This window comes from Sus scrofa, chromosome 15 (assembly GCF_054392235.1).
Source record: "Sus scrofa isolate SSC_HxYL_T2T_F1_AM1 chromosome 15, Sscrofa_HxYL_maternal_Yorkshire_Landrace_v2.0, whole genome shotgun sequence".
In the NCBI taxonomy this organism is placed as follows: domain Eukaryota; kingdom Metazoa; phylum Chordata; class Mammalia; order Artiodactyla; family Suidae; genus Sus; species Sus scrofa.
The window spans coordinates 115458623-115486095 of NC_139397.1; the positions used below are offsets into that span (position 1 = coordinate 115458623).

At 42.5% G+C, this 27473-nt stretch overlaps 1 protein-coding gene across 7 annotated transcripts in view; it reads right to left on the reverse strand.

Moving 5' to 3' along the window:
- Window positions 1-27473, reverse strand: part of ANKRD44 (ankyrin repeat domain 44) — a 342621-nt gene that overhangs the window by 213238 nt on the left and 101910 nt on the right. For all 7 annotated transcript variants that reach the window (XR_014830016.1, XR_014830017.1, XM_021076238.2 and 4 more), the window contains exon 2: window positions 1509-1592. Coding sequence is in view for 5 of the 7 variants with exons in the window: in XM_021076238.2 (XP_020931897.1) it covers window positions 1509-1592 (84 nt within the window). In the remaining 2 variants the exon portion in view is untranslated. The remainder of the gene's footprint in view (window positions 1-1508; window positions 1593-27473) is intronic.

Below are 27473 nucleotides of genomic sequence, written 5' to 3' on the forward strand. Positions count from 1 at the left end.
TTGCAAAAATGTCACAACACATTGCTCCGTTGTTTTCAGTGCCAGCTAGGGAGAAAGCTGCCCAAAGCCTTTTCAAAGAACCACAGCAACCTGCCCTGCCACAGAACAATGGCTGCACCAAACAACTCGCCTTCTGAATGAAGCATTCAGCCTACAGGGCAAAGATACAACCTCCAAAAGAATTTATGTCCTGATGGCAAAGTTCTCCTTACCCCACTGAAGAGTCTGACTTTTTCTGTTGCTTCTACCAAACACTAGAGACTTCAGAAAGAACTCCTCTCCCTGCTGGCTGGAACATTTAGGTAACTGAGTTACATTAAGAGAATTAGGAGCATGTACTACACATAATTGCTTGTCCAATCTAGTTCTAGCAAACTATTAAAAGGGTAAATTATTGACTAACTCTTTTCACCTTTCCTCATTGCAGATTTGTTTATTTCGAGAACTTCCAGATCCAAAGGTTTGTAATCTTTTGGGGGTCAGAGACCCTTGTAAGAATTTGATGAAAGGCCTTGACCTTTTCACAGAAAAAAATATACACCCACAAGGGCACACACATGCAACCTATGATTTCAGGATGCACACAGGATGCCAAATCATCCACTGATCCCAGGATTATGGACCCTCTAGAACAGAGGGCAACAAATCTCCCCTCTAAAGGGCCAGAGTAAATATTGTTGGCTTTTGGGGTCATATACTGTCCCTGTCACAATTACTCAACACCGCTACTGCAGTGCAAAACCTACCCTGACTGGGTCCCAACAAAATTTGATTTCTAGATACTGAAATTTGAATGTCATAGAGTTTTCATGTGTCACAAAATATTCTCCTTTTCATTTTTTTCAGCCTTTTAAAAAATAAAAGCCATTCTTTGCTGGTATCCTGTACAAAATAGGTGACAGACTGTATTTTGTCAACTCCTGCTGCAGAGCATGGGTTCCTAATGTACAAAGTTTATATCTCGATTTCACATTTCTTCTCACTATAAATGCAGGCAGCACACCTCAGCACTGTCAGCAAAAATCACAGGCATGTTCATACTACATTAGAGTATGTAGCAGGTAACATAACATTTTGATTAGGGGCATCACTATTTTTCAACTATGGTCATTATTAGATCTCGTACTGTATCTTGCTATTTAAATGTTGATAAAGAAACACATATGATTATATGAACAATTTGATTTTTGTTGTTTTTTGGCTGCACCCATGGCATGCAAAGTTTCCCTGGCCATGGACTGAACCCATGCCATAGCTGTAACCAGAACTGCAACAGTGACAATGCCAGATCCTTAACCTCCTGAACCCACCAGGGAACTCCTGACTTTTAGTATTTTGATAACTGTATGCCAACATAATTGATTTCCATTCTAACCTTATACGTTTTATTTAGTGGATTTAAAAACAGAATTCTGAAAAGGAGTCAGAGCTTTCACAGGCCTCACAGAGGTCCATGGCAGAGAAAAGGTTAAGAGGGCCTAAGCAGGCAAAGCCAGAGCATCTCCTACCAGAGCGTTCACATCTTCTGTCTTATGGATGAGCATCCGTATCTCCTCTGGATCACCGCTGAAGATTGCTTGGACCAGTGGTGGCTGCAAACACAGACGAGATTTTGAATTAAACTACAGTTAGGTAATGGGACTACATTCAGGTGCAGATGGCTAGAAGATGTCCTCCCCCAAAGTTTATTCAACAAATTATCAGACAAAGATGAATGTGGCTCAGGCCCACCCTAACTAGAAGTACTTGCATGGAACAATAACTATAATTCGATTCAAAAGCCGTGACAGACAGTTGCATCTAACCTGGGGCTACAAATATTACATGAAAATCTCCCCTGGTTGAAGATGTCTTTGAAAGGCTCTTAAAATTACCTGTCAAGGAAACCACCAAACTGTGATCTTGTGCAGAGGGTCCCCTCCATTCCCCCACCTCTTGCTTAGATGATGTTCCCTGGTACCTTTAAACAATTCAGTTCCTAGAGGATGTCAATGGCCATGTTTCTGGCCTCCTGAACATTTCTTTGTCAACCTTTGGAAAACCCTTGAATCATGTCTGAAGTTTCCCATGGCTTTCGCCAATAAGTGCTGGGTGTCTTAGATGCCATGACTTCCCACCTATTCAAGGTCAGGGGAACAACGGTGGGGTGAGGAGCACAAAGGGAGGCATTACGGAGCACGCAGCATTGAACCTGCCTGTATCAAACAAGACCCAACACACAGTGGAAGGACTTACAAAGTGTGATGGAAACCCAGCTGAAAGAGAAACTAGCTCTGCTTGGGTGGTAGAAAGGGTATCCAGAAAAGCTTCATGGAAGGTCCCTTAATGAATGCATGTGAGTCTGCAGACAGGGAAGAAGGGCATGTAGGCAAAGAGCGTGCAAAGGTGTGGCTACATAAAGAACCTGTTATGTTAGAAATGCTGCCATCAACGTGGTGGCCAGAGCAGAGAGCTAGGGGAAAGGAGGAAAGGGGGTGGGCTCTGGAGTTGGTGCTGGGCTTGCCCCAGGGGGTGCAGGATCCTGTCCAAAGCCAGTTCCTCCACTTGCCAGCTATGCTGAACCCACTGCCCATGTGTAATCTGGAGGCGAACACAATCTTTGCTGTCCAGCCCCTCAAAGGATTATTATTAGGAACAAATGAGATAATACAAGGGAAAACCCTCTGGAACCCTACAACCGTACACAAAGAACAGAGGTTCTCCCTAAGATGCCAATATGTTTATGATACCAATATGGAATAGTGGACCTTTTTTTTCTTTCAAACCTTAAAAACCTGGGCAATAACATACACGTACTTACTTACCACTTTACTTTAGAAATACTTTAGTCCTAGTAGGCAATTAGATGATGGCAGTTTCCCACACTTGCCTGACCATGAGAACCACCTGAGATGCTTATTAAAGCAATATTCCCAGATCCCTTCCCTGGAGGTTCTGGGAGGGGAATCCGGGAACCTAGATTTTTAATAAACACCCACTTAGTTCTTGGGAACTGGTGAGCACTGGCCTAAGGTGACATCATTAGAGCCATCCACCTCAACCCCTTCCTGTGCCATCTACATGAGCCTCCAACCCCTGATTTTCCTTCTGAACTTCCTTTTCTCTTTTCTACTCTCTTGTTGCCTTTCTTACAAGTCTTCTCATTTCTTACATGGTGTTTTTCATTAGTTGGGGCACCCAATATAAATACTGTCCCTTGGGGAAACATACTATACCCTACCGACAATACTTATGATATTAAAAAAAAAAGTTAAATTGCTAATAAATATTTCCATATGCCAGGAATTTGTCCATGGTTTTCCCCCTGCCATAAAAGTTTCCAGCAAGTGGACAGATATATTTTTCTTTCTTTCCTTTTTTTTTTTTTTTTTTTGCCCCCAGTACTCTCTTAATCCTAACTTCTCACCAAAGTATATGACTCAAAGGTAGTTTCTCAAGTTGCCAACAATTAAATTGCAGGAAAGAAGTCTTAAAAAGATTGCAAGTTTGACTAGTTCAGTGTCAGCTGGCCCTCTGCCTAAGACCAGGAGTTCCTTCCAATGCCGGCTGACTATCTGTGAACCAAGTCTCCAGGTTATCTGCCCCACGGCAAGGACCATGTTTCAGATACAAGAGACAGTCACGCAAAGTCAGGATTTCAAGAAAAATGTTGACTCCTGTGTATGTGTTTCATAATTCTCTATCTGCCGTGCTTGTGGCCAAACGCTTGTGTATACTTTTCTGCCTTTTTGAACCTTAAAAGAAAGCACGTAACAAACCCCAATAACCACAGGATGACAAGCAGAGGCAGAGCCTGACAAGATTTTGGTGTTGAATCAACAATGATCAATCAACAGTTAAGAAGTTAAGATTCTAAGAAACAAACCCATCCCATTTTAATGCACTAGTCACTCTGAGGAGGCACAGCTAGGTAAGCAAAGCCTCTCCTCACTCATGAAGTAAGGAATGTGTGCAGATACTTGGTCCTCACTCTCCTCAAGAAGGACCAGGACTCCCAGCTATGGCTGGAATGTTCCCAAGGAGAGCCACCCGGCAAAGAGGCCAGACAAGGATGCCAGCATAGTCCTCAGCAGGGAGTGGTGTGCAGAGCTTCCCGAACTCCTCTGGGCCCAGTCCCTGAGCCTGTGTGCAAAGTTCCCAGCAGAGAATGGCATGCATGCTTCCCCAACACCTGCAGGCCTCACTCTGCTCAAAGCTGCTTTGCAGAGTATTGCTAACGCCCAGAATTCCTAGCATCCACTGGGAAGAAGCCATGCTGTTGTTGTAACTCTTCCAAAGCTGCAGTCACACACATACATGACTATACCCATGGGTATATGCCTACATTTGCACATCTACGTACACATCTGTTTCCACATACAGTGTATACACAGAGATACATGCCTATTTATATACAAATTCTCTCACATTCCTTGTGGGATAGAAAAGTGCCAGTTCCTCAAAGCCCAAAGTTGTGCTAAATGAAACAATGCAACTGATAAGGGCTTAATTTCCAAAATACACAAACTAGTCATACAACTCAACAACAACCCAACTGAAAAATGAGAAGACCTAAATAGACATTTCTCAAAAAAAAAAAAAAAAAAAAAAGAGGTATACAAATGGCCAATAGGCACATGAAAAGACGCTCAACATGGCTCATTATTAGAGAAAGGCAATTCAAAATTACAGTGAGGTACCACCTCACCCCAGTCAGAATGGCCATTGTTAAAAAGTTTACAAACAAATTCTGGAGGGGTTGTGGAGAAAAGGGAACCCTCCTGCACTATTGGTAGGAATGTAAATTAGTGCAACCACTATAGAAAACTTTATGGAGGTTCACCGACAAACTAAAAACAGGAGTTCCCATTGTGGCACAGAGGAAATGAATCCGGCTAGGAGCCATGAGGTTGCAGGTTCAATCCCTGGCCTCGCTCAGTGGGTTAAGGATCCGGCATTGCTGTGAGCTGTGATGGAGGTTGCAGATACAGCTCGGACCTGGTGTTAATGTGGCTCTGGAGTAGGCAGGCGGCTACAGCTCCAATTTGAGCTCCATATGCCTGGGAACCTCCATATGCCATGGGTGCGGCCCTAAAAGGAAAAAAAAAAAAAAAAAACCCACAAAAAAAAAAACCTAAAAACAGAGTTGCCACATGATGCAGCAATCCCACTCCTGTGCATATCCAGACAAAACTACAATTCAAAAAGATACATGCACCCCTGTGTTCAAAGTTGCACTATTCAAAACAGCTAAGACATGGAGATAACCTAAATGTCCATCAACAGATGAATGGGCAAAGAAGATGTCATGTGCGCTAACACAAATGGAGCATTAGCCACAAAGAATGTAACAATGCTATCTGTAGCAACATGGATGGACCTAGAGATTATCATAGCACCTAAAGTAAGTCAAAAAGAGAAAGACAAAGACTATATGACACCACTTATACACAGAATCTAAAATAAAACACAAATGAACATATCTACAAAACAGAAACAGACTCAAAGATATACAGGACAGGCTTGTGGTTGCCAAAGGGGATGAGAGCAGGAGGGAAGGATTGGGAGTATGAGATTAGCAGATGCAAACTATTATACACAGAATGGATAAATAACCAGGTCCTGCTGTGTAGCACAGGGAATTATATTCAATATCCTGTGGTAAACCATAATGGAAAAGAATATGAAAAAGAATACATAGAGGTATAAATGAATCCCTTTGCTGTACAGCCAAAATTAATGCAACACTGTAAACCAACTATACTTTAATAATTTTTTTATTAAAAGCCATTTAAAAAATCCTGAACTCTTAAGGATATAAACAAACTCAAAGTCTTGCTAAATGGGCATCTCTACCCCAGCTGGGCTGTGTGGCCACTGTGACATCACTATCTTCACAAATGTGAATCCAGGCATTATGGAATTCCAAATCAGAACTTGATAGGCACATGGAGTTCCTGTCGTGGCTCAGTGGTTAACAGACCTGACTGGTATCCATGGGGGCATGGGTTCGATCCCTGGCCTCACTCGGTGGGTTGGGGATCCAGCGTTGCCATGAGCTGTGGTGTGGTTTGCAGACAGGGCTCAGATCCTGCATTGCTGTGACCATGTCATAGGCTAGTGGCTATAGCTCTGATTCAACCCTTAGCTTAGGAGCCTCCACGTGCTGCAGGTGTGGCTCTAAAAAGACAAAAGACAAAAAAAAAAAAAAAAAAAAAAAAAAAAAAACTTTACAGACACATGCTTTGTTTAAATGGAAGCTGTATGTTTGCATGGATGTAATTCCTCAACTATATTACTGTAAGTCTTGAGCAAGTAGTATTTTTAAAAAAAGTATATGTTCTACATGCCTGTAGAACATTTTGACTTGCCTTTTTGTTGGGATTTTACTTTTCAATTGGTAATCACTTGCCCTAAGAATAAATATTTGGAAAAAGATATATCAAAATACTATCTCTATTATATGATTTTAAGGAAGGGAGAATATTCTAATTATAATATTCTTGCTCAGAAGTACCAAGTCATTACACTCTGTTGACCATTGGCAACCAGGATATCTTTTGCCTTGACCTTGATAAAGCCTTACCTGCAAAAGAGATGAGTCCTAAGCCTTGGCATGAACAAGTATTCCTTTCAGAAGTCTCACACATTTCAATATTAGCATATACATAATAGGAGTGCTTTGTGTGCAAATATGAATAAACAAAAATTTATAACAAGGGTCAAAGTTGTGAAAAATAGTGACAGGACAAAGAGAGAGATTCCAATCTGTGAAACCATTGTTTTTCATTCCCTCAAGACATTAAAATTCTGAAAAAGAGATATGTAGTAGTTCCAGCTTCAATTCCTAGGATTTTCTTAGCATGTTTGGCAGCTATAGACTAGAAATGACTGCCCTGCTCTGTGGATACTGGCACAGTCTCTCATGTAGATTCAGAAGGCAGAAGGATACTTCTTGGGCCTACTTTACCAATGACACAGGTGGGAATCATTATTCAGATGGGACCTATCCTGGTCTTTCAATATCCCCACCAATCAGCACCCTACCATCTTCGCCAGAAGCTGCCTTTTAGAGGTGACTGTCTACCAGGGTGATGACATCTGACCCCTCTAAGACTGAAGTGCAGAGCAGGGGCCCCTTGAATTCAGCAGCCCTTATGAATGACAGAGCTAAACTTGCTAACACGAGGGACTGAAAATTTATCAGCAAAAAGCTGCTTTTGCTACCCACATCCCTATCAGCCCATCCAATGCACTATTTTCTACTTTATGCTCAGTCTGTGAAAATAAATTAGGAAAATACCTGATTTCCAAAAACAGGATGCTACATCAAATATGAACTGAAAATGGTATTCTCAAACTTTGAAGCAGAGTTTCATTTCCACTAGGGGGAGCAAGATTGTAATTTGCTACCTGGGAGATGAGAGTAAATGTTGAGGTTGTGTAATTAAGAAAAGTAAGGTGCTTTTATTCAAGATATAAAAGAACTCAAGCTTCTGAGAGAGTTCTGAGTAATAAGTAAACACATATATTCTTACATATACCAAATCAAAAATTAACAACAACAACAACAAACACTTTTCCTATTGATCCCTTAGGGTCCAGGTATTTAGGAAATAAGAATAAAGCTATTTAAAACCCAGGTATTGGAGTTCCCATCGTGGCACAATGGAAATGAATCTGACTAGGAATGATGAGGTTGCGGGTTTGATCCCTGGCCTCGCTCAGTGGGTTAAGGATCTAGCATTGCCGTGAGCTGTGGTGTAGGTCGCAGACACAGCTCGGATCTGGCATTGCTGTGGCTGTGGGGTAGGTCACAGATGTGGCTTGGATCTGGCATGGCTGTGGCTTAGGCTGGCGGCTACAGCTCCAATTGGACCCCTAGCCTGGGAACCTCCACATGCCACAGGTGTGGCCCTTAAAAGCAAAAAAAAAAAAAAAAACCCACAACAAAAACCCGGGTATTAAAGAATTATTTTCATCACATGCAAAACTTAATTATTACCTCAACTCCACTTGCAAAAAGTGCTATGAGTGGTATCAGACATGCCACTGGTTTAGGAATAAAGACTATCATGGAGTCTATGGAGAGATCATAGCTGGTTTAGAGACTCCACTCCTTCCTGTCCTACAGCAGGGTCATGGGTCTCCCCTTCCAAAATACCTTAATGAGACCACCAATTTGATTTTGACCAAAACCACTGTATAGTGCATTTCACTTTCTCTTTGTCAGAGCTGCATACTCTTTACTAATATGTTGGCTTTGGAAGATAAGCAGGGCGATAGAGGCTATCACTGAGCATCTGCAACTATAGTCAATGGTAAAAAGTCCAAGAAGATGCTCTAGCATTACGTTCCAAATTACCGATGTGTTGCTTGTCTTTTTCTGACATGATTGGGTAATTAAAGACCACAAGTCCAAAACAAAACATACTGCATTCTAATCAGGAGTAGATGGCAGAAATCAATCAATAGCCAAGAGGGGGAAAGAAAGGATATTCCTAAACATCTGTCCATACTAGAGTATTCTGAGTACAATACGTCATTAAAGCAGGATAGGAGCATGTTATTAGTAGCTAATAGCTGATGTAGCAATAATCTGGCCATACAAAACCATCAGTTTACAAGAACATGCTGAAACACTTCATTAGGTAACAACTGGGTTTTGTGAGGCAGCGCTTGTGTTTTTACAAAAAGAATAATAAAAATTTGTTCGAGTCACTAGATTTAATGGACAGAACTTGTTAGCTCTATTCCTGTGGGTCCTACTGTGTAATCCACTGAAAGGATGCCATTGAGTGCTTCCTGAACACAGATCACTCTTTACTTGGGGAGAAGTCCACTCCATCACAGAAGGACAATGATGATCATTGAATCAAAATCTGTATCCCTTCAGAACTGTATAAAATACACTGAGTGCTCACAAGCATTGTTTAATGTGAGACTACATTCTGAAAATGTCTCTTACCAATTATGCTGAAGAGTAAATGCCTACAATATTTCCAATTATTAAAAGAGAAAAAGCATAAAATTCCACATATCAGTAATACCTTCTCTCTATGCAGCTATTTATTAATTTTATACTTAATATTATATACTTAATGTATACTATGACAAAATCTATGTCCTCAAAATAGGAAAAAAATTATCTAGCCTTTTCCAAAATGAAAATAACACACAGGCATTGACTATGCTATAGTTATTCAAGGACCAATTATTCAGGTTTTGAAACATTCACATCCTTTGTTGCACCTTCCTTTCCTGAGATCCTTCTTGGCTATTTCTCTCCTCTTTAAGATTACTCATTAGCACCTTCCCAGAGAAGAGCTGGCCAGAGGAAAAATGAAACCCAGGCATGTCAACTTTGCTACTAGTTACTCACAAAAGGTTAGGTAAAAGGAAATGATGAAACAACAGTATCAGTTAGATTGAAATCTGGAGGCAATGTTGCTTTTAACAGACCTTGAGATCTTTTTTTTTTTCTGCCACAATAGGGAGATTCATGTATGGTAAAACTGATTTAGGATTAAATCTTAGCCATGGTTTCCTCATCTATAATATAAGGTTACCATAGCCATTTTATAAAACATGTTTCCAAAATGACATAATACTTACAGCACCTCCTATGTGGGGCCAGATGCCTCGTATGTACTCAATAAAAATAATTAGTGTTGATTTTGAGGTAACAAGTTCAAAAACTGTAAGAGTTCCCTCGTGGTGCAGCAGGGTAAGGATCTGGCATTGTCACTGTGGTGGCTTGGGTCGCTGCTGTGGTTTGATTCCTGGCCTGAGAAGTTCCATGTGCCATGGGTGCAGCCAAAAAAAAAAAAAAAAAAGATTTTTTTTTTTTCAAGGCAAGAGCTTTTATGTCCAACCATGCTACAGTAGGAAAAATTGGGGATGCGGGGAGCTGTCCTTAAAATGTATAGAACAAATAAGTTAGGATTATAACCCACTCAACACCACCAGTAAAGCAGAGGGGTCCATCACACTGGGAAAAGAAGCAGTTACACACAGGCAGGGGACTGAAAATCACACAGAGCCTGACTTGGCCTTTGTTACACCAGGCAACCTCAAAAATGTTGCACAATCTCTCTGTACTCAGGGGTCTAATCTATAAAGTCAAATAACAGCAACTCTCCTGACTAATACATCATCTCTCTTGACTAATCCAACTCTGCCTCATATTTATGTCCACTGGATGGGGAGTGAAATCATAATTTTACTATGAAAGATTATTACAAACATATACCATTATACTTTTTCTTTATGATCTCCTGATGGTCATCCAGGAGATTAATTCCCTCTCTGGAGCTGTGAGGGGGGTCAAATGATGTGCCTGTTAGGGCAAAGTTGAGGCCAGAATTTAATTTTCTTGATTCTCCCGGCTCAGTACTTTCTTTCTCTCACCTGTCATGTGACTACAATACAATACAATACAGAATAAACAAATAATTCCTGACGAGGAATTCAGCTTCAGTATCTTTTTTTATGATGAAAATATAGTTCATTTACAACAGTGTACCAATTTCTGCTGTACAGCCTCCGTTTCAGTGTATTTTCTGTATAGAGATATGCTGTTTACACTCATAAGGGAAAATGTCTCCATATCTCTTCTGTGTGTCTGTGTATACATATACATACATGTATGTGCACAGAGAGTGACTATCTATGTGTATCTGTTTCTAGACATAGTTACCCCCAACAAAATAACTAACAAAATAAACAATCTTGCCACAAGTTGGAAAACAAAAAGCTACAATCTTTCAACCTGGAGGTCAGGCGGAGGGCAGCTCTGTCTAGATTGAGCTATCAGAGAGAAGGTAGGCTGCAAAGTGGATTTTGAATGAGAGTGTGGAGTGCATTTTTCATGGTGGAGACTAGGAGATGATGAGATTAGGGGGAGGAGGAAAAAAAAGAAATGGGCTGGGGGAAGCACCACGCCAGCAGAAGGAGTTTTAACTCAATCTTCAGAGCAAACAGGAACTGGAGGTCTTGAGCAAGAAAACGACACAGAGTTTTTGCAAACATTTCATCTGGCCACAGCGTGGGCTGAGCTTTGGGGGAGGAGAGAATGGAGCTAGGGAGCTCAGTTAGAAGACCATTGCTGCAACCCAAGGCATCCCAGGAGAGAACTTTCTGATCTTCATTTACCTCCGGCTCCCCAACTGCAGTGTACAGAGATACTGTGGAAACAACAGATAACTGCTTTTAATTCTTTGATGTTGCTCTATTCCTGGATGCAAATTTGGCTCAGCCTCTTGGCTCCTTTCCTTTACTCTTTATATATAGCCCAAATCTCCTGCCCCCGAGACACTACTGTTTCCAGGTGAAACTAAGGTTACTTCCTTTAGCTCCTGGAACACTTCCATCTTTTCCCCAACAGAACCTCCATGGAAATAAGTTCTGTTTTGTCAGACTTGTCACTTGAGCACTGAATTTAAATCATAGCATTTCAAAAATAGGCCACAACCATAAAGAGAAAAAAAGCAAAGCAAAACAACGCAGACATACTCTGCCAAATGCCATATTTTTATTGGACTCCGCTGCCAACTACCCACATCTTTTTTCACTCTGTCTAGTTTCAAATGGCTTGAGATCAAATCTAAACTTTAGCTAAGTCAATTAAGCAGTGTTCAGGAGTTAACATTTAGAGAAAGTTAATTTAAGCAAGAGCAAAATGGATCCAAGAGGTTAGTTTTTGCTGCATATTTACATCAGTATAATTTTAGTGAAACAAAAGGAACAACAATATACTTCTACAGTGGCTTCCTATTTTGAGAAATTTTTATAGAAGTTTTATTTCCTAGCTTAGCTTTGCTTACATTCTCAGTATAATTGTATGTTAGAGCACACTGAATTCATGTGGTATCAAATATTAATGGTAATTTAACAATGTTAATCAATATAAGCCACTTTAGTGATTTTTGTGGGGAAAAAAAATGCATATGGCCAGAAGATGAATTTTAAGGTAATAAGTGTATTCAGTGTAATTTCTCTGTGCGGATGCAGAAAGCAGTTCTCTGTTTTAGGATGCAATGTACAAACATGACTTTTTATTAATATCTGGTATTGCATCCCTTATCATAATAAGGACAACGCTAACATAGTGTTCCTTTAAAAAATGACAGAAAGTTAATTATAGTAATACTCTCTTGTGATCTAGAGTAATAATACCTTTTGAGAATATATGGAATTGGAAGGCAAATAGAGCAATCCAGGTGTCCTTTAAAAACAAAATCAATGTGTAGGAATACAGGGCATTCACTGGGAAGGTGGCAATTTCCTGTTATATCTGAGGGGGGTGGAATGACCACATACGAGATAGATGAATTAACTCAGTCACATGAAGTCACTCATGATTCAGGCAAACTCCAAATTGGGTCTGTTAGAACCTGGATTCTCTCAAAAGCCACCTTTTGCCCAGTCAAGTCTTTCCAAAGCCCATGAGAATTTCCCTTTAAACCTCCTCTTCTGACTGTAGTTCTTTTTCTTTGAATTCCATATTCATTCCTTAGAAAGGGAGGCAGCAGTTAAACTCTCACCATCTCTCCCCTGGGAACCAGATGGAGGATTAGGGAGACACCTTCCTGGCCCTCTCTGGTCAAACCACTTTCACACCCAAGGCACTGGGTTGACCAGGACATCCACTACTCTCTGCCTGAGATGCCTGGAGGGTCCCCTGCTGCCCACAAAACCAGGAAAGACACAAGGAAGGCGAATCTACGAGGGATCCTCTCAGTGTAGTCTTCCAGGAAGCATCTGTCCAATTTCCCCATCCAATGTCATGACAAGGGCATTCAGTGACAGATAGCAAAGGGAAATGATAAGGAAAAGGAGTCCAGGAGACTGAAAAACATTTGATTATATAAAATGGGAACTTCTGCACACAAGGACAGTGGCATCGTATTTCCTTACGGGAACACCAACCCAGTTCATATTTCCTTTATTTCTCTGCAAAGCACTGGGCCAACACAACATGTTTTGTTTTTTGTTTTTTGGTTTTTTTAATTAATATGGTAGGGAGATCCTGCTGTGGCGCAGTGGAAAGGAATCCGACTAGGAACCATGAGGTGGTGGGTTCAATCCCTGGCCTCGCTTAGTGGGTTAAGAATCCAGCATTGCCATGAGCTGTGGTGGAGATCACAGACCCGGCTTGGATCTGTAGCTGTGGTGTAGGCTGGCAGCTGGAGCTCCAATTCGACCCCTAGCCTGGGAACCTCCATAAACCGTGGGTGCGGCCCTAAAAAAATTTTTTTAAGTTAAAAAAAATTAATCTGGTATATTTCAGATAACAATTACATTCAAATCAGTAAAGATTGATTAAGTGTAAGAAATTTACTAAAGGTAAGAAATTCAGCACTAAGATGTTATAGTCAGTCTCTCCCTTGATAAGTTACCAAAGTGTAAGAGGAAGTATGTGAACACACACGACATGAGTAGAAGGTAAACACCATGGGAGATGCACACAATGACAGGAGAGAGGCTGCATCTGGCTTCCTGAAAGAAGGATTTAAACAGACAGAGGTGAGTGAGTTGGGAAGGGTGTGCTTCTACCTCAGAAGAACCCGAGCAGAAGACTAAACGCGTACAGGGAGCAGTTTCATTTGGCTGGAGCACGAGAGAAGGAAGGTAGGCCGGGAGGTAGACAGGGATCCTATTCTAAAAGGCTTTGAATGCCAGGCTTAGAGATTTGGGCATCCCTTCCATAGGGCTGGGGAGCCATGCATGGTTTTTGAGCAGGGGAGTCACCTAAGAGCTGTGCTTTAGAAGGATCACTCTGGAAATGGATGGTATGATGAACTGGAAGAGAAGACCAGAGGGGTTCAGCAAGGTAGGAGACTTCAACAACAGTCTGGGAGAGAGGTCCCAAGAATGGAGTCCCTCAGTCATTAGGATCTAAAAAAGCTTTAATGTAGCAAGAGCTACTAGCCTGCTCAGGCATGGCATCTCCATTCAGAATGACTCTCGCCACCCCCCTGAGCAAGATGCAGGGCTCTCTGGAGCAAAGCTGCCCCAACCACTGGTGGAGGAGCACCGGAAGTTCTGCAGCTTTCACCTTCTCTACTTTTCCACTTGTGCAAGCATCTCCAGTAGCCTGCTCTATTCTGTTCAGCTCTGGGACAGGAAGTTCCTTGGGCTCTGAAGTCAGTTAGCATCCTGCATCTGTAGAGCCTGCTACTTCTCTCTCCACTCTACCACAGAAACCAGAGCGTCAGGCTTTCGGGTTTGGTGCTACCTTCATAGTTAGGTTTTGGTGAAAACTCACCTTCATGTCCTGAGTTCAAAACACAAAGCAAAGCAAAACAACAAACCCAAGCCAAGTATAACACTCTTTATTTCCTAATTCTAAAACTTAGTCAAAGAATAAAACTCATTTCTTTCAATCATGAAAAGTTTGACAAATAGAAGTATTATGGGGCAAAGGACTTTCTAATACATAAAAATCTCGATGCATTTGCTCTTTGTCTTATATTTGTTGGGTTTCAATTTTAGTGGTTTACCTGTTGCAACAATACAAAGGTCGGGTAAAGAAAAGATGTGATCACCATTCCTACCACCAACATTAAGAGACTAATGCGGGAGTTCCCATTGTGGCTCAGTGGTTAGCGAATCCGACTAGGAACCATGAGGTTGCAGGTTCGATCCCTGGCCTTGCTCAGTGGGTTAAGGATCCGGTGTTGCCGTGAGCTGTGGTGTAGGCTGCAGATGCCGCTCGGATCCCGCGTTGCTGTGGCTCTGGCGTAGGCCAGTGGCTACAGCTCCGATTCGACCCCTAGCCTGGGAACCTCCATATGCCTTGGGAGCGGCCCAAGAAATAGCAAAAAAAAAGACAAAAAAAAAAAAAAAAGAGAGAGAGAGAGAGAGAGACTAATGCGTATTCTTCCACCTCTTTCTCTAAGTCTCTGCTGATATATCAAAATACTGATAAAGATGCAGGAGGCTGCATTGTTTATTATCTCAAAGGTGTGATTTTACTATTTCCCTTTCTTAGTATTTACAAGAACAATAATATATTGAGGATATCCTCCAGGTCACTGGCTAAAGGATTAACTCATTTCTTTTCACAGCTATATAATACTTCATGATATGGACAGATCACAATAGATTCAATCATTCCCCTGTGGCTGGGCATTCAGGTTGGTTTCCAGTTTGTACAACAACAAACAGCCTCTATCAGTATCTATTCTGGCCAGTGCATTTCACAGAAAAGTGCTACCAGAGCTGAAAGCATTTTCTGAGGACCTACGACAAGCTATTTTTACGACATATGCAAAAGAAATGTGTGATACAGTCCCTTCCTCAGAGAGTGCCAAATATAGCTGGGGAAGTAAGCCTAGCCCACACAGAACAATTAAACCGTGTAAGATGGGACTGAACCACGTTCTACAGACTTTACACAAGTGGCTGCCAGGTTTTCCTCCAGCAGGATAATCAATCACTCAGAGATCCCTTTAGTCCTAACATTCTAGGAACCTTCTCTGACTCAAAAAAGGGGGAAATGGGAAGGCCTAAGACGTTGGGGTAGTAACTGCAGAGGAGGCCTGAGAAGAGTTTAGATCGATGGAGAAAAGAAAATTGTACTTCAGGGAGGCAAATGAGCCAGGGTACAGCTCTGACTTGAGCCACGTACATGCTCAGGAGAGTGACATTAAGCAGGTGCTTCTCCAGGTCACTGCATTTCCAAACAGGCCCTCTCCACTTCTCCACCCCCACCCAGCCTCTGCTTAACGACATAAAAGAATCCCAAGTTTAGCTACCACAGAGCATTACACTAACATTGATTTAAATGCAAGACTTCCAGCCAGCATAAGCTTGGAAATACTCCGCAGATTTCTTCTCTCCTTATCCTCCCCACCCTCAGCCCCCCCACACACACACCCCTTGTTCTATGCCCTTTAAACAATAGCAGTTGTTTAAACTGTTCCTGTCCATCTGGGAAAGAACATGAATAACATGGAAGAATGGCATAATGAAGTTTAAGTGCTTGTAATTTAATCAAAAAGCTGAGTTCTTCTGAGAATCAAAAGCTCTGTTAAAAATGTGGATATCAATAAACTGACCCCTACACTGCCAGTCCTTCACTCTACACTGTAATGCTATTTTTGCAACTTGCCAAGCCCTCTTAAATATACAACACATTCAATACCATATTTTAAAATTTATCATATTGGAAACTAAAGTTTGAGATTTGAGTGTGTGTATGTATGTATATATGTATGTATGTATATATGTGTGTGTATGTATATATATATATAATCATGCCTTGATACTGAATATAAGTGGATCTGGGACAAAGTTTTGAAAATGAATTAGGCATAAGTAAATTAATGTGCCTTTATCTCAAAGTCTTGATATTTAAAAGTTGCATGCAATTTTTTTTCTTTTAAGGGCCACACCACAGAATATGGAAGTTCCCAGGCTAGGGGCTGAATCAGAGCTGTAGCTGCCGGCCTACACCACAGCCACAGCAACACGAGATCCAAGCCGCATCTGTGACCTACACCACAGCTCACGGCAGTGCAGGATCCTTAACCTATTGAATGGGGTCAGGGATCGAACCCGCATCCTCACTGATTCTGAGACACAATGAGAACTCCGGTTGCATGCAGTTTTAACGAAGGCAGCACCATAGAAAAGTCTGATTTTCTTTCTTTTTTTTTTTATTTTTTCTTTCACTACCCTTCTTGGTCTAAAATTAGCTTTCAATATATTTTTTAAACTTTAGGAAAACAAGATTTACTCCCAGGATATTAACTTGAGTGCCAAGTTCAAAAACATAATCTTGAGAGTCACAGTGCAGAAAATAGGAACTTTTAATAAGGAGAGGGAATTGGTGTATTTAAATAAAACACAATTTGGTGTGTGTTTCTATTCAGCAATAAGGAAAAAGCTAAGCCCTTGCCCTCCACTGCACCAGCCCAACCACAACAGCAACTGGGTACCAGAGAGGCAGCCAGTGTCCTGATGCCCATGGCCTGACTGACTCTAACTGAAGTGATGCCTTTCTTGGTGGCTCCACACACCCTTCTCCTCACCAGCATCTCCCTGCCCTTGGCTCTAAATGGTATGGAGACCCAGGGAGTGTCTCTGCAGGTTAAATCTAGATTTAGTCATCTTCCCTACACAACCGACATCAAAACTCTTGGCAATTCTTGCCAAAGGGGAGGAGGTTGGAGGAGAGATGGACTGGGAGTGTGGGATTAGCAGATGCAAACTATTAATGGATGGATAAACCACAAGGTCCTACTGTATAGCACAGGAAATTGTATTCAATAACCTGTGATCAACCATAATGGAAAACAATATAAAGACGAATGTATATAACTGAATCACTCTGCTGTACAGTAGCAATTAACACAACATTGCAAATCAACTATACCTCAATAAAGTAATTTTTAAAAAAATAATAATTCAAAGTATTTATCAACACCTTAAAAAAAAACCTTAGCAACTGTTACCCAGATACCACACAACACTCCAGTGGTTTAGAATGCACCATGTGGAGTTCCCGTCAGTGGCACAGCAGAAACGAATCTGACTAGGAACCATGAGGTTGTGGGTTCGATCCCTGGCCTCGCTCAGTGGGTTAAGGATCCAGCGTTGCCGTGAACTGTGGTGTAGCTCACAGACACGGCTCAAATCCTGCATTGTTGTGGCTCTGGTGTAGGCCAGCAGCTGTAACTCCGATTAGATACCTAGCCTGGGAACCTCCATATGCTGAGGGTGCAGCCCTTAAAAGCAAAACAAATAATAATTAAAAAAAATAAAATGCACCATGTGATCACAGCTCTGTAGGGATCACGGTCCCATTGTCCCAGCTGAGGAGGACTTTTGGCTGCCCTTCCTCCTCCAGGGATAGAAATGGGCTTGGCCAAAGGCAATAAAACCAGGGTTTCATGTGCTGGACATGGTCTGCCCAGACATGCTGAGGCTTGTTCCCTCTTTGAGGACTCTGAGTACATTGGGCATGTGCGCCTACATTTCACTTCTTGAATTACAACCAATCAAAAATGTCAAAACGAGGCTGTAGAAACATTATCTGAGAAGCAGAGACCTGGGTTTGCTCTAGCCCTGGCAAGGAGGTCTTATATAACTAGGGCAAGACATAAAGCTAACAGAAACCTCTAGTTCCTCTCCAGAAAAGATAGGTTCACAACAATCAACTCCCCAAAAACAACAAGTGGAAAACCAGATTCTCTGAGGAAAAAAATCCACCAAGGGGTCCAGGGGATGGTAAGCTTACTGTGCCACAGACCACGCTGCTCACAGCATAGGCAGTAGCAGGACTAGTCTGAACAGAACTGGTCAGAGTAGTGGGACAATCAATACTGTGCAGTTCTCAAGTGCCTTTTGTTGTTGTTGTTGAAGACCGACATGGGTGCCAAAGAAATCTGATGAGTGATTCACAGTTGGGTTGTATATCAGACTCTCCTGGGAAGGAGCTCCCACTGTGGCACAACGGGAAGGGCACAATCTTGGGAGCACTGGACTCAGGTTCGTTCCCCAGCCAGGAACAGTGGGTTAAGGAGCCAGTGCTGCTGCAGTTGGGGCTTAGTTTGAGGCAAGAGCTTGGATCTGATCTCTGGCCTGGGAGCTCCATATGCCATGGGGCAGCCAAAAAAAAGAATCTCTGGGAAATTGGGTCACACCCCCAATTCCCCAATAAGCCTGATGCAAAAAGTCAGAAACAGAAATCCTAAAAAGGTACTTGAAAAGGTTTTCCAGGCAACTTGAATGTAGTACTGAATCTGCTCCTTTATATCAGTACCTTTGAAACAGTACACCTCTGACCCCACAATCCCAGTTCAAGAAGCCATCCTACACAAGTAACTAGATATGCACACAATATTTTACAGAGATGTTCATAACAGCAATATTCATGATAGCAAAAATTAGAAAGGAACCAGTGTCAAAGCTAGGAAAATTATTAAATAAGCTGCAATACGTAAGTCCAAAAGAGATCAACAAATGGCTGCCAGACACATGAAAAGAGGCTCAACATCATTTGTCATGAGAGAACTGCAAATCAAAACCACAATGAGATACCACTTCAAACACACTAGGACGGCTAAAAGCAAACAAGACAAAAAATTAAGTATTGGTGAGAATGTGGAGAAACTAGAACACGGCTGGTGGGTGTATGAAATAATGCAGCCACTGTGGAAACGGTCTGGAGGCTCCTCAATAAGGATTCCTATATCACTCAGAAATTCTACTCTGAGGTATATACTCAAAAGAATTAAAAATGGGTGTTCAAATAAAAACTTGTACACAAATGTTCACAGTAGCACTATTCCAAAGGGCAAAAGGCAGAAACAATCCAAATGTCTATCAACTGATGAAAAGACAGGCAAAATGCAATACAGCCATAAAATGGAGTATTATGCAGCTATAAAAAAAGAATGTCATACAGTGATAGATGCTGCAACATGGGCAAACCTTGAAAACATTATGCTAAGTGAAAGAAGACACAAAGGTCACCAAAAGGTCACATGCTGCATGACCCCATTTATACAAAATATCCAGATTAAGCAAATTCATAGAGAGAGTAAGCAGATTAGTGGTTGCCAGGAATTGGGACAAGGAGGGAGTGGGAAGTGACTGCTTAAAGGAGATGGTGTTTCCTTTTGACGTGATGAAAGTGTTCTGGGGCTAGATTGTGGGGATAACTGCACAACATTGTTAAGTGTATGAAATGCCACCAAACTGCACACTTTATTTTGGCTGCGCCGGCAGCATGTGGAAGTTCCCTGGCCAGGGTTCGAACACATGCCATGGCTGTAATCAGAGCCACAGCAGTGACATTGCCAGATCCTTAACCCACGAACAATGAGGGAATTCCTGAACACTTTAAAATGGTTAAAATGCTAAATTTTATTCATGTTATGTGTATTACATCACAAATCCCTCAAAAGGTACAACATATAAAACACAGTATTTTAGGAGTTCCCATTAGGGCGCAGCGGTAATGACCCAGCTATTATCCATAAGGACACGGGTTTGATCGGTGGCCTGACTCAGTGGGTTAAGGATCCTGCATTGCTGTGGCTGTGTTGTAGGCTGACAGCTGCAGCTCTGATTTGACCCCTATCCTGGGAACTTCCATATGCTATGGGTACAGCCCTAAAAAGACCAAAAAAGGGGGGGGGGCGTTCCCATCATGGCACATGGGAAACAAATTCGACTAGGAACCATGAGATTGTGGGTTTGACCCCTGACCTTGCTCAATGGGTTAAGAATCTGGCATTGCTGTGAGCTATGGTGTAGGCTGCAGATGTGGCTTAGATCTGGCCACTGCTGTAGCCGTGGTATAGGCTGGCAGCTACAGCTCTGATTCGACCCCTAGCCTGGGAACCTCCATATGCTGCATGACTGGGTCACCGTGCTATACAATAGAAAACTGACAGAACACTGTAAACCAGCTATAATGGAAAAAAATAAAAATCATTATATATAAAAAAAAGAAAAAAAATTTGCAAGAAGCAGTGTAATCCTTCCATTAGGAACTCAAATTGGAGCAGGAATACCTGGGTTTTAAAAAAAAAAAGAGTATTTTAGTGACTAAAATTGATCTTTTGAGGGAATTTAATGAAATATGGAAAAAACAATCTATGAAACTACTTCCAGTGTGATCCCAGCTTCAAAATGCATAAATACACACAGAAAAACAAGCACTGGAAGGAAATGTACAAAACTATCAAACAGGTATGGACAGATATATTTTCTGTCTTATGTTTTTCTATAATTTACCAAATTTTCTATCATTTGGTTTTTATTGTTAAATATCATTAAATTATTATTAAATATTTTTCTTATTATCATAAAAACAAAGAATTTTTTTAAAAGTGAGACCACCTGATACTCTGGAGCACAGAGAGGAAAAGATAAGAGTGGTGCAAGGGGAGTTCCTTCCGTGGGGCAGCAGAAATGAATCTGACTAAAGACCACTAGGTTGGGGGTTTGATCCCTGGCTTTGCTCAGTGGGTTAAGAATCTGGCGTTGCCATGAGCTGTTGTGTAGGTTCCAGATGCAGCTCAGATCTGGCCGTGGCTGTGGCTGTGGTGTAGGCCAGCAGCTGTGGCTCCGATTTGACCCCTAGTCTGGGAACCACCATATGCTGCCGGTGTGGCCCTGAAAAGGAAAAAAAAAAAAAAAAAGAGTGGTGAAAGGTCTGAAAGACGCATGACATAATGATTTAATTGGTGGAACTGAAATATTTTACAGAGTGCTTAAGACTGTAACAATCTGGAGAATTTATATCCCATCCAAAACTGGAATTGTGGCTCCAGATTTTTTGAGTTTTTAAGAAATGCTGGAGCAAAAAAAAAAAAAAAAAAATGCTGGAGCTCCAGACTCTTCAGCAAAATGCCCTAATTTTTAAATGTTGGCAACTTATTCAACATTTTTCAAACACCCCAAGCCAAATAAAACACATCTGTGGACCGGATGTAGCCCACAGGCGCCAGTCAGCACACTCTACGGTTTAGAGGAACAGGAATGTTTAGCCTGGAAAAGAAAAACCTTTGAAGGGACAGAGTAGTAACTTCGAATATCTGAAGAATGGCTGTGGGAAGACGTGTGAACTCAATCCATTTGTCTCTAGAAGGCAGAACCACAATTCAAGTCTGGGTGTCATTCAGAAGCAGAATTGGGCCCAGGAGATCAGGGAGGTTTCTAACAACAGAGCAGCAGCCCAACAACAAACAGAGCTGCCCATCCCCAAGGTGTTCCTGCTACGGGTCAGAAGCTGGACCAGGTCAAAGGTTCCTAACCAGGGCTGAGCATCAGAAACTTGAACAAAATGCAGATTCCTGGACCCCAGGAAGGAGGGCGTGAGGCCCAGGAGTGTGTATTTTCGAAAGGTGTCTCAGCTGTCTGGCAGGTGGTTTAGAAGAACCAACCACTGCGTGAACCCGACTCTGGTACCAGAATTCTACGACTCTAATCCACAGTCTGACCAAGCTGGCCGGAAAGGGTGGGAGGGACAGAAGGAGGAAAGAACTTACTGGAGCGCTTTATGGAGCAGGCTCCATGCTAAACGCTTTCCTTATGTCATCTCATGGAATTGTCATAATTGCTGGGCATCAGAAGCAATGTCCTCCATCCCATTTCCGGAGAGAGAAACTAAGCCTTGGAGGAGTCTGAGAATTATGACCCAACATTACTGCTGGTTACTGAAAAGATTTTTCTGGCTCCAAATCACATGCCAGTTCAACTCCACCACACTGCCCTCTTACATTGCCCTTTTCTGCCCATTCACCAAACATCTCTCAAGTGTCCCTGAGAAGCCAAGAGAGCCACTAGGCAGAGGGGATGCAGCAATGAGTAAGGCCCAGTTTTCAGCCTCAAGAGGTTTTGGAATCTAGGGAGGAAAGCAGGAAAGTAAGCAATTACATCATAGTGAGACTTGGGGGTCACACAGGAGGGGCACCCACCCCAGCCTTGAGTTATCAGGAAAAGCTTCCAGGAGGAGGCAGCATCAAACCCAGGGCCCTAAGGTGACAGGAGAAAAGGGATTCCAGGCTGAGGGTGCAAAATCTACAGAAGCCCAGAAGCCAGCCAGAGAGAGTCTAGCATGTTGAGGGGAAATGCAAGCGGTTCAGGGTGGCTGGATGCAAGGAGAGGTATGGCAGGATGTGGGGCTGGCCAGGTGGGCAGGGCAGAGCCCCCAGCACGCGTGCGCCACACTGAGACTTTGCCACTTGTCCTCAGGAGACAGAAAGAGTTGAGGCTCAACACGAAGGAGTAACAGATTCAGAATCACATTTTACAAAGATCAGACTGTCTGTGGTGTGGAAATGGACTGGCAGAGCAGGACAGACTGGAGGGACCACCAGGAGGGGGGCCACCTGGAAGGCTGGGGCAGTAATTCCAGCTCCAAGGGGGTGGTCATCGTCACAAAGTGGTGGCAGGACAGATACTGTGAAGCACGGAGATGATTTGTGCCCCTTCCTCCCTTCCTCCTTCCCTCCTTCTTTCCTTCCTTCCTTCCTTCAGTAAGATTACAGAGCCTTGGCTGGGCGCTGGCCACTCTGCTAGAGCTAAACATACAAGGATGGACAAGGACAAATACAGTCCTGCCATCCTGGAGTTCACCCTCTGCTGGCCACAAATGTTGGTGGAAATATTTTCAAAAGTATGAGATAATATCTAAAAAGTACACTGGTTGATTCTGTTATCCATAATAAGGTAACAGTTAAAGGACGTTTAGGGGCTGGCTCCTCCCTACTCCATCAACTCTGGAAGAGTCACTAAGCATAAGAGCCCGTAAGATAAAACGGAAGAGTTACATCCTCATGGGGCCAGTGCTCTTCAGTATGATGCCTCAAACGTTCACACCTGAGAATGTGAAGCAGACAGGTCTACTCTCGGTGTACTTCATCCATGGAAAGTAAGAAGAAGGTACCTACATCGTAATGCATCATTCCTTGAATAGAAATGACCAACTAAAACGAAATGGGAGTGGCATTTTATTGTATTTTATTTTATTTTTTTGTCTTTTTGCCTTTTCTAGGGCCACTCCCATGGCATATGGAGGTTCCCAAGCTAGGGGTCCAATTGGAGTTACAGCTGCTGGCCTACACCACAGCCATAGCAACTCAGGATCCGAGCCGCGTCTGCGACCCACACCACAACTCATGGCAACACCGGATCTTTAACCCACTGAGCAAGGCCAGGGATGGAACCCGCAACCTCATGGCTTCTAGTTGGATTCGTCAACCACTGCACCACGACGGGAACTCTGGGAGTGGCATTTTAAATTAATAAATTAGAAGAATTATTAATACTAAATTAAGTGAAAGCCCCTCTTGCTGTATCTGAAACAGGCACTAGGTGGTCTGGGAACGTGTGTGGAGTTATCCAAAAACAGACCATGGAACAAGCAGTCAGAGGATCTCGACTCGGGGCAGGGGTGGGCGGGGGGCAGAGGTCTGAAGGGTCTTTCCCAGCAGGGCCTCACACAAGGTCTGGAGGGGGCCCCTGGCGCTCTCACCCACTGCCACAGAACTCTGCACATTCTGGCTCCTCAGTAACTCTGTTCAGTCTCAGTCTCAGGTCGCCAGCGAGGCCAGGATGTTCCGACCAGAGCCCTTGTGGTGCAAGTCACAGCCACAACATTCTTTTCATTCCTCTACTTGATTCCAGTGTAAGAATCACCCTCGATTAAACAACTGTGCTTGTGGGTGGAGCATCAAGCCGCTTCTCCTTTAGAGGGGATCTTACTTATTTATTTATTTTGGCCACTCTTGCAGAGTTCTCTGGCCTAGAAGGGAAACCGATCCCAGAGCAGCGACCTGAGCCACAGCACTGATGATGCCAGATCCTTAACCTACTGAGCCACCAGGGAACTCCCCCTTCCCTTTTTAAACACCAGCTCAGGTAATTAGCAGCCATATTAAGTCACAAGAAAGCCCTCTCATGGTTTCTTCTTTCACCAGGGTGATCCTTCATGGCTGTGCCATAGACATTTCTTTGATCCAGCAGCAAAGGTGTCGGGGGCAGGGAGGCAGGATATAGACTATTCATTGGTAGTACTGAGTCAAAATCTGCCTTCCCAAAAATGTCATACAAAGAAAAAAATTGTCTCCCATATGCTTGAATAATCCTAATCTGTGCATTTGGCAAATTAGAGAAAAATAGAAATGAGGAGGTATTTATGAGCCAACCTCCAAACAGAATCAGCTTATAAAAAATGTATCTGGGAGCTTCCATCGTGGTACAGCAGAAACAAATCCAACTAGGAACCATGAGGTTTCGGGTTTGATCCCTGACCTGGCTTAGGGAGTTAATGATCTGGCATTGCCGTGAGTTGTGGTATAGGCACAGATGCGGCTCGGATCGCACATTGCTGTGACTGTGGGGTAGGCCGGCAGCTGTAGCTCCAACTGGACCTCTAGCCTGCGAACTTCCATATGACACTGTGGTGTCCCTAAAAAGCAAAAAAAAAAAAAAAAGTATCTGATTCCTAAAGGTAAAATGTTCAAGTTCCCTTCCCCCTTTTATAAATTATTCAGCAAGGAACGCAGAGATGGCAAATGGTGATAGAGACTTTTTTGCCAGTATTGGATTATGATTCTACAGTAGTCTTGGAGAGTAGTGATGAACTTTAAAAAAAAAAGTTTTCAGGAGTTCCCATCGTAGCTCAGTGGTTAACGAATCAGACTAGGAACCATGAGGTTGTGGGTTCGATCCCTGGCCTTGCTCAGTGGGTTAAGGATCCGGCATTGCCGTAAGCTGTGGTGTGGGTTGCAGACGCGGCTCGGATCCCCCGTTGCTGTGGCTCTGGCGTAGGCCGGCGGCTATGGCTCCAATTCAACCCCTAGTCTGGGAACCTCCATATGCCATGGGAGTGGCCCAAGAAATGGCAAAAAGACAAAAAAAAAAAAAAAAGTAAAGAAAAAAAAGTTTTCAAACTTTCTAAATATATGCTTTACTCCAGATGTTACAGAGACACCCATGATTTGTTAGGTATTTTAGATATTTTCTAAGTCCACCGAAGACCCTCAAAACCAAGGCATGACCTAAACCCAAGAACACTTGGTACCCATAACCACCCACACATACATCAACAGTGCAGAACCAACTGGAGGTCAGAGAGAGCAAGCAGTTTCTCCTAAATTCAGAGAAAAACTTATCCAAGCATCCACCCCAGCTCTCCTCCCACCCTGAGGAGGAACAGAGGATAAACAACACTCGGGGGAAGAGCTGTTAGCCCTTCAACGTTCAACACCCAAAGACTAGTTTGGTTTCCCAGCAGGAGAGGTGAGTGGGCAAAGCTAAGCTATGCCACACACCGAGCGCCTATTTTTCAAGAATGGCTTTCATTTTAACACTTTCAAATGGGTTCTAATGGTAACCTTGGAGAAGAATAACCCCAAACCCCCTGTAAGTGACCCATTTTCTCCAGGCTGTTTTTCTGTTTCTCTCAGAACATGGTGTGATTCATCCACGAGGCTATCTGGAAAATAAGTATTTTGAATAAAGAAGGCAGAGTGGATCCAACAGCCAGTACTATTAGAGGCAGCTCTTTGGTTTGCTTTGTGCTATTCAAGTGATTCATGAATGCAATTCATTTCCTTGCCTACAGTTCACATGCTCATGGCTCTTTAGAGATGAAAAGGCAAGATGTTCTGAGTAGATTCTCTGAATGAACCAAATTCTGATGCTGTTTACGGACTGCAGGATCCAAAACCTTGACTTCATAACAATGCTTAATTATTCATGTGAATGGACTCCAAGAAAAGGATAATTATGAAATCTACAGGAAAGAAGTTTTAGTTGACATCATGCTTCAGCCCTGCTAAATCATTTACCAGAATAAACCTGGCTTGAAAACACCTTCTCTGATACTCCGACTGCTCTCAAGTGGGAGCGCAAATGAAGAGAGAAATGACGATGTGACTAATGGCTAGAGAGTTGGAGAAAGGCATGACAAATACTGTAGTCAAAGCTGCACTTCCCTTCCTGTGCCTCTAGCAGACATCACTAATCAAGCATGATAACGCTTTTCAATCTTAGACAAAATCTCAGGAGCTTTCTCCACACTCGAGAACTTCAGGCAACAATTAGCAATGAAGACCAGTGGGCCTATTTGCCACTCTGGTTTAAGAGAAAGCTAGACGACAATCCACTGGTTATAGACAAAGATAAAAAGTTGATCTATCTTTCATTGAACTATTTTATTTTCCTCTAAGAACTGGAATAGTTTATAGAAATGCTACTTCTGATTTCTACAAGGTAAACAGATAAGCAAGCTGCCTCAGCACAGAGCCCGGGATGCCTAAGAATCAAGAGAACAAAGAATCAGGTCAAGTTCTAGTCCAAAAGGGAGTGAAAACAGGACTGCAGCTAGAAGGTGAGGGTTGCCGGGGAGGGAGGGGACTTTGGGGCCTCTCTTGGGGGAACACAGGCAAAGCAGGAAACTGCTCAGAAACCAAGGGCACTCACTCCTGCTACCTGAAAGACATCTCTTAGTAACAAAAATTCCCTTGAGTTAAAATTTCCCCTTTAGGCTGAAGTCACTTCAGGGTGAATTACATTATCATTCAGTCACAATCTTATGAAGAACTTTTTTTTCCTTGACTTCTAAATAAAGATTAGAAGCAAGGAGGAGAGGGAGGGTAGGTATTTTCAACAGACATAAGGAAAGAAAGTAAATGTGATTTGGTGGGAGGAACCAATAAATTAGGAGTTTGGGATTAACATATACACTCTACTATATATAAAATAGATAAGCAACAAGGACCTACTGTATGCACAGAGAACTCCACTCAATATTCTTTTTCCTTTTTTCTTATGTTCTCTCAAGCACTCTAGATTCATTCACTTATTCATTCATCAAACATTTATGAACACCCTCATCATTGGGCACTGTCACTATGGGATCAACAGGCTGGACAGAGCTGGGCTTTCATTTTTTTTTTTTTTTGGTCTTTTTTAGGGCTACACTAGTGGCATACGGAGGTTCCCAGGCTAGGGGTCAAATCAGA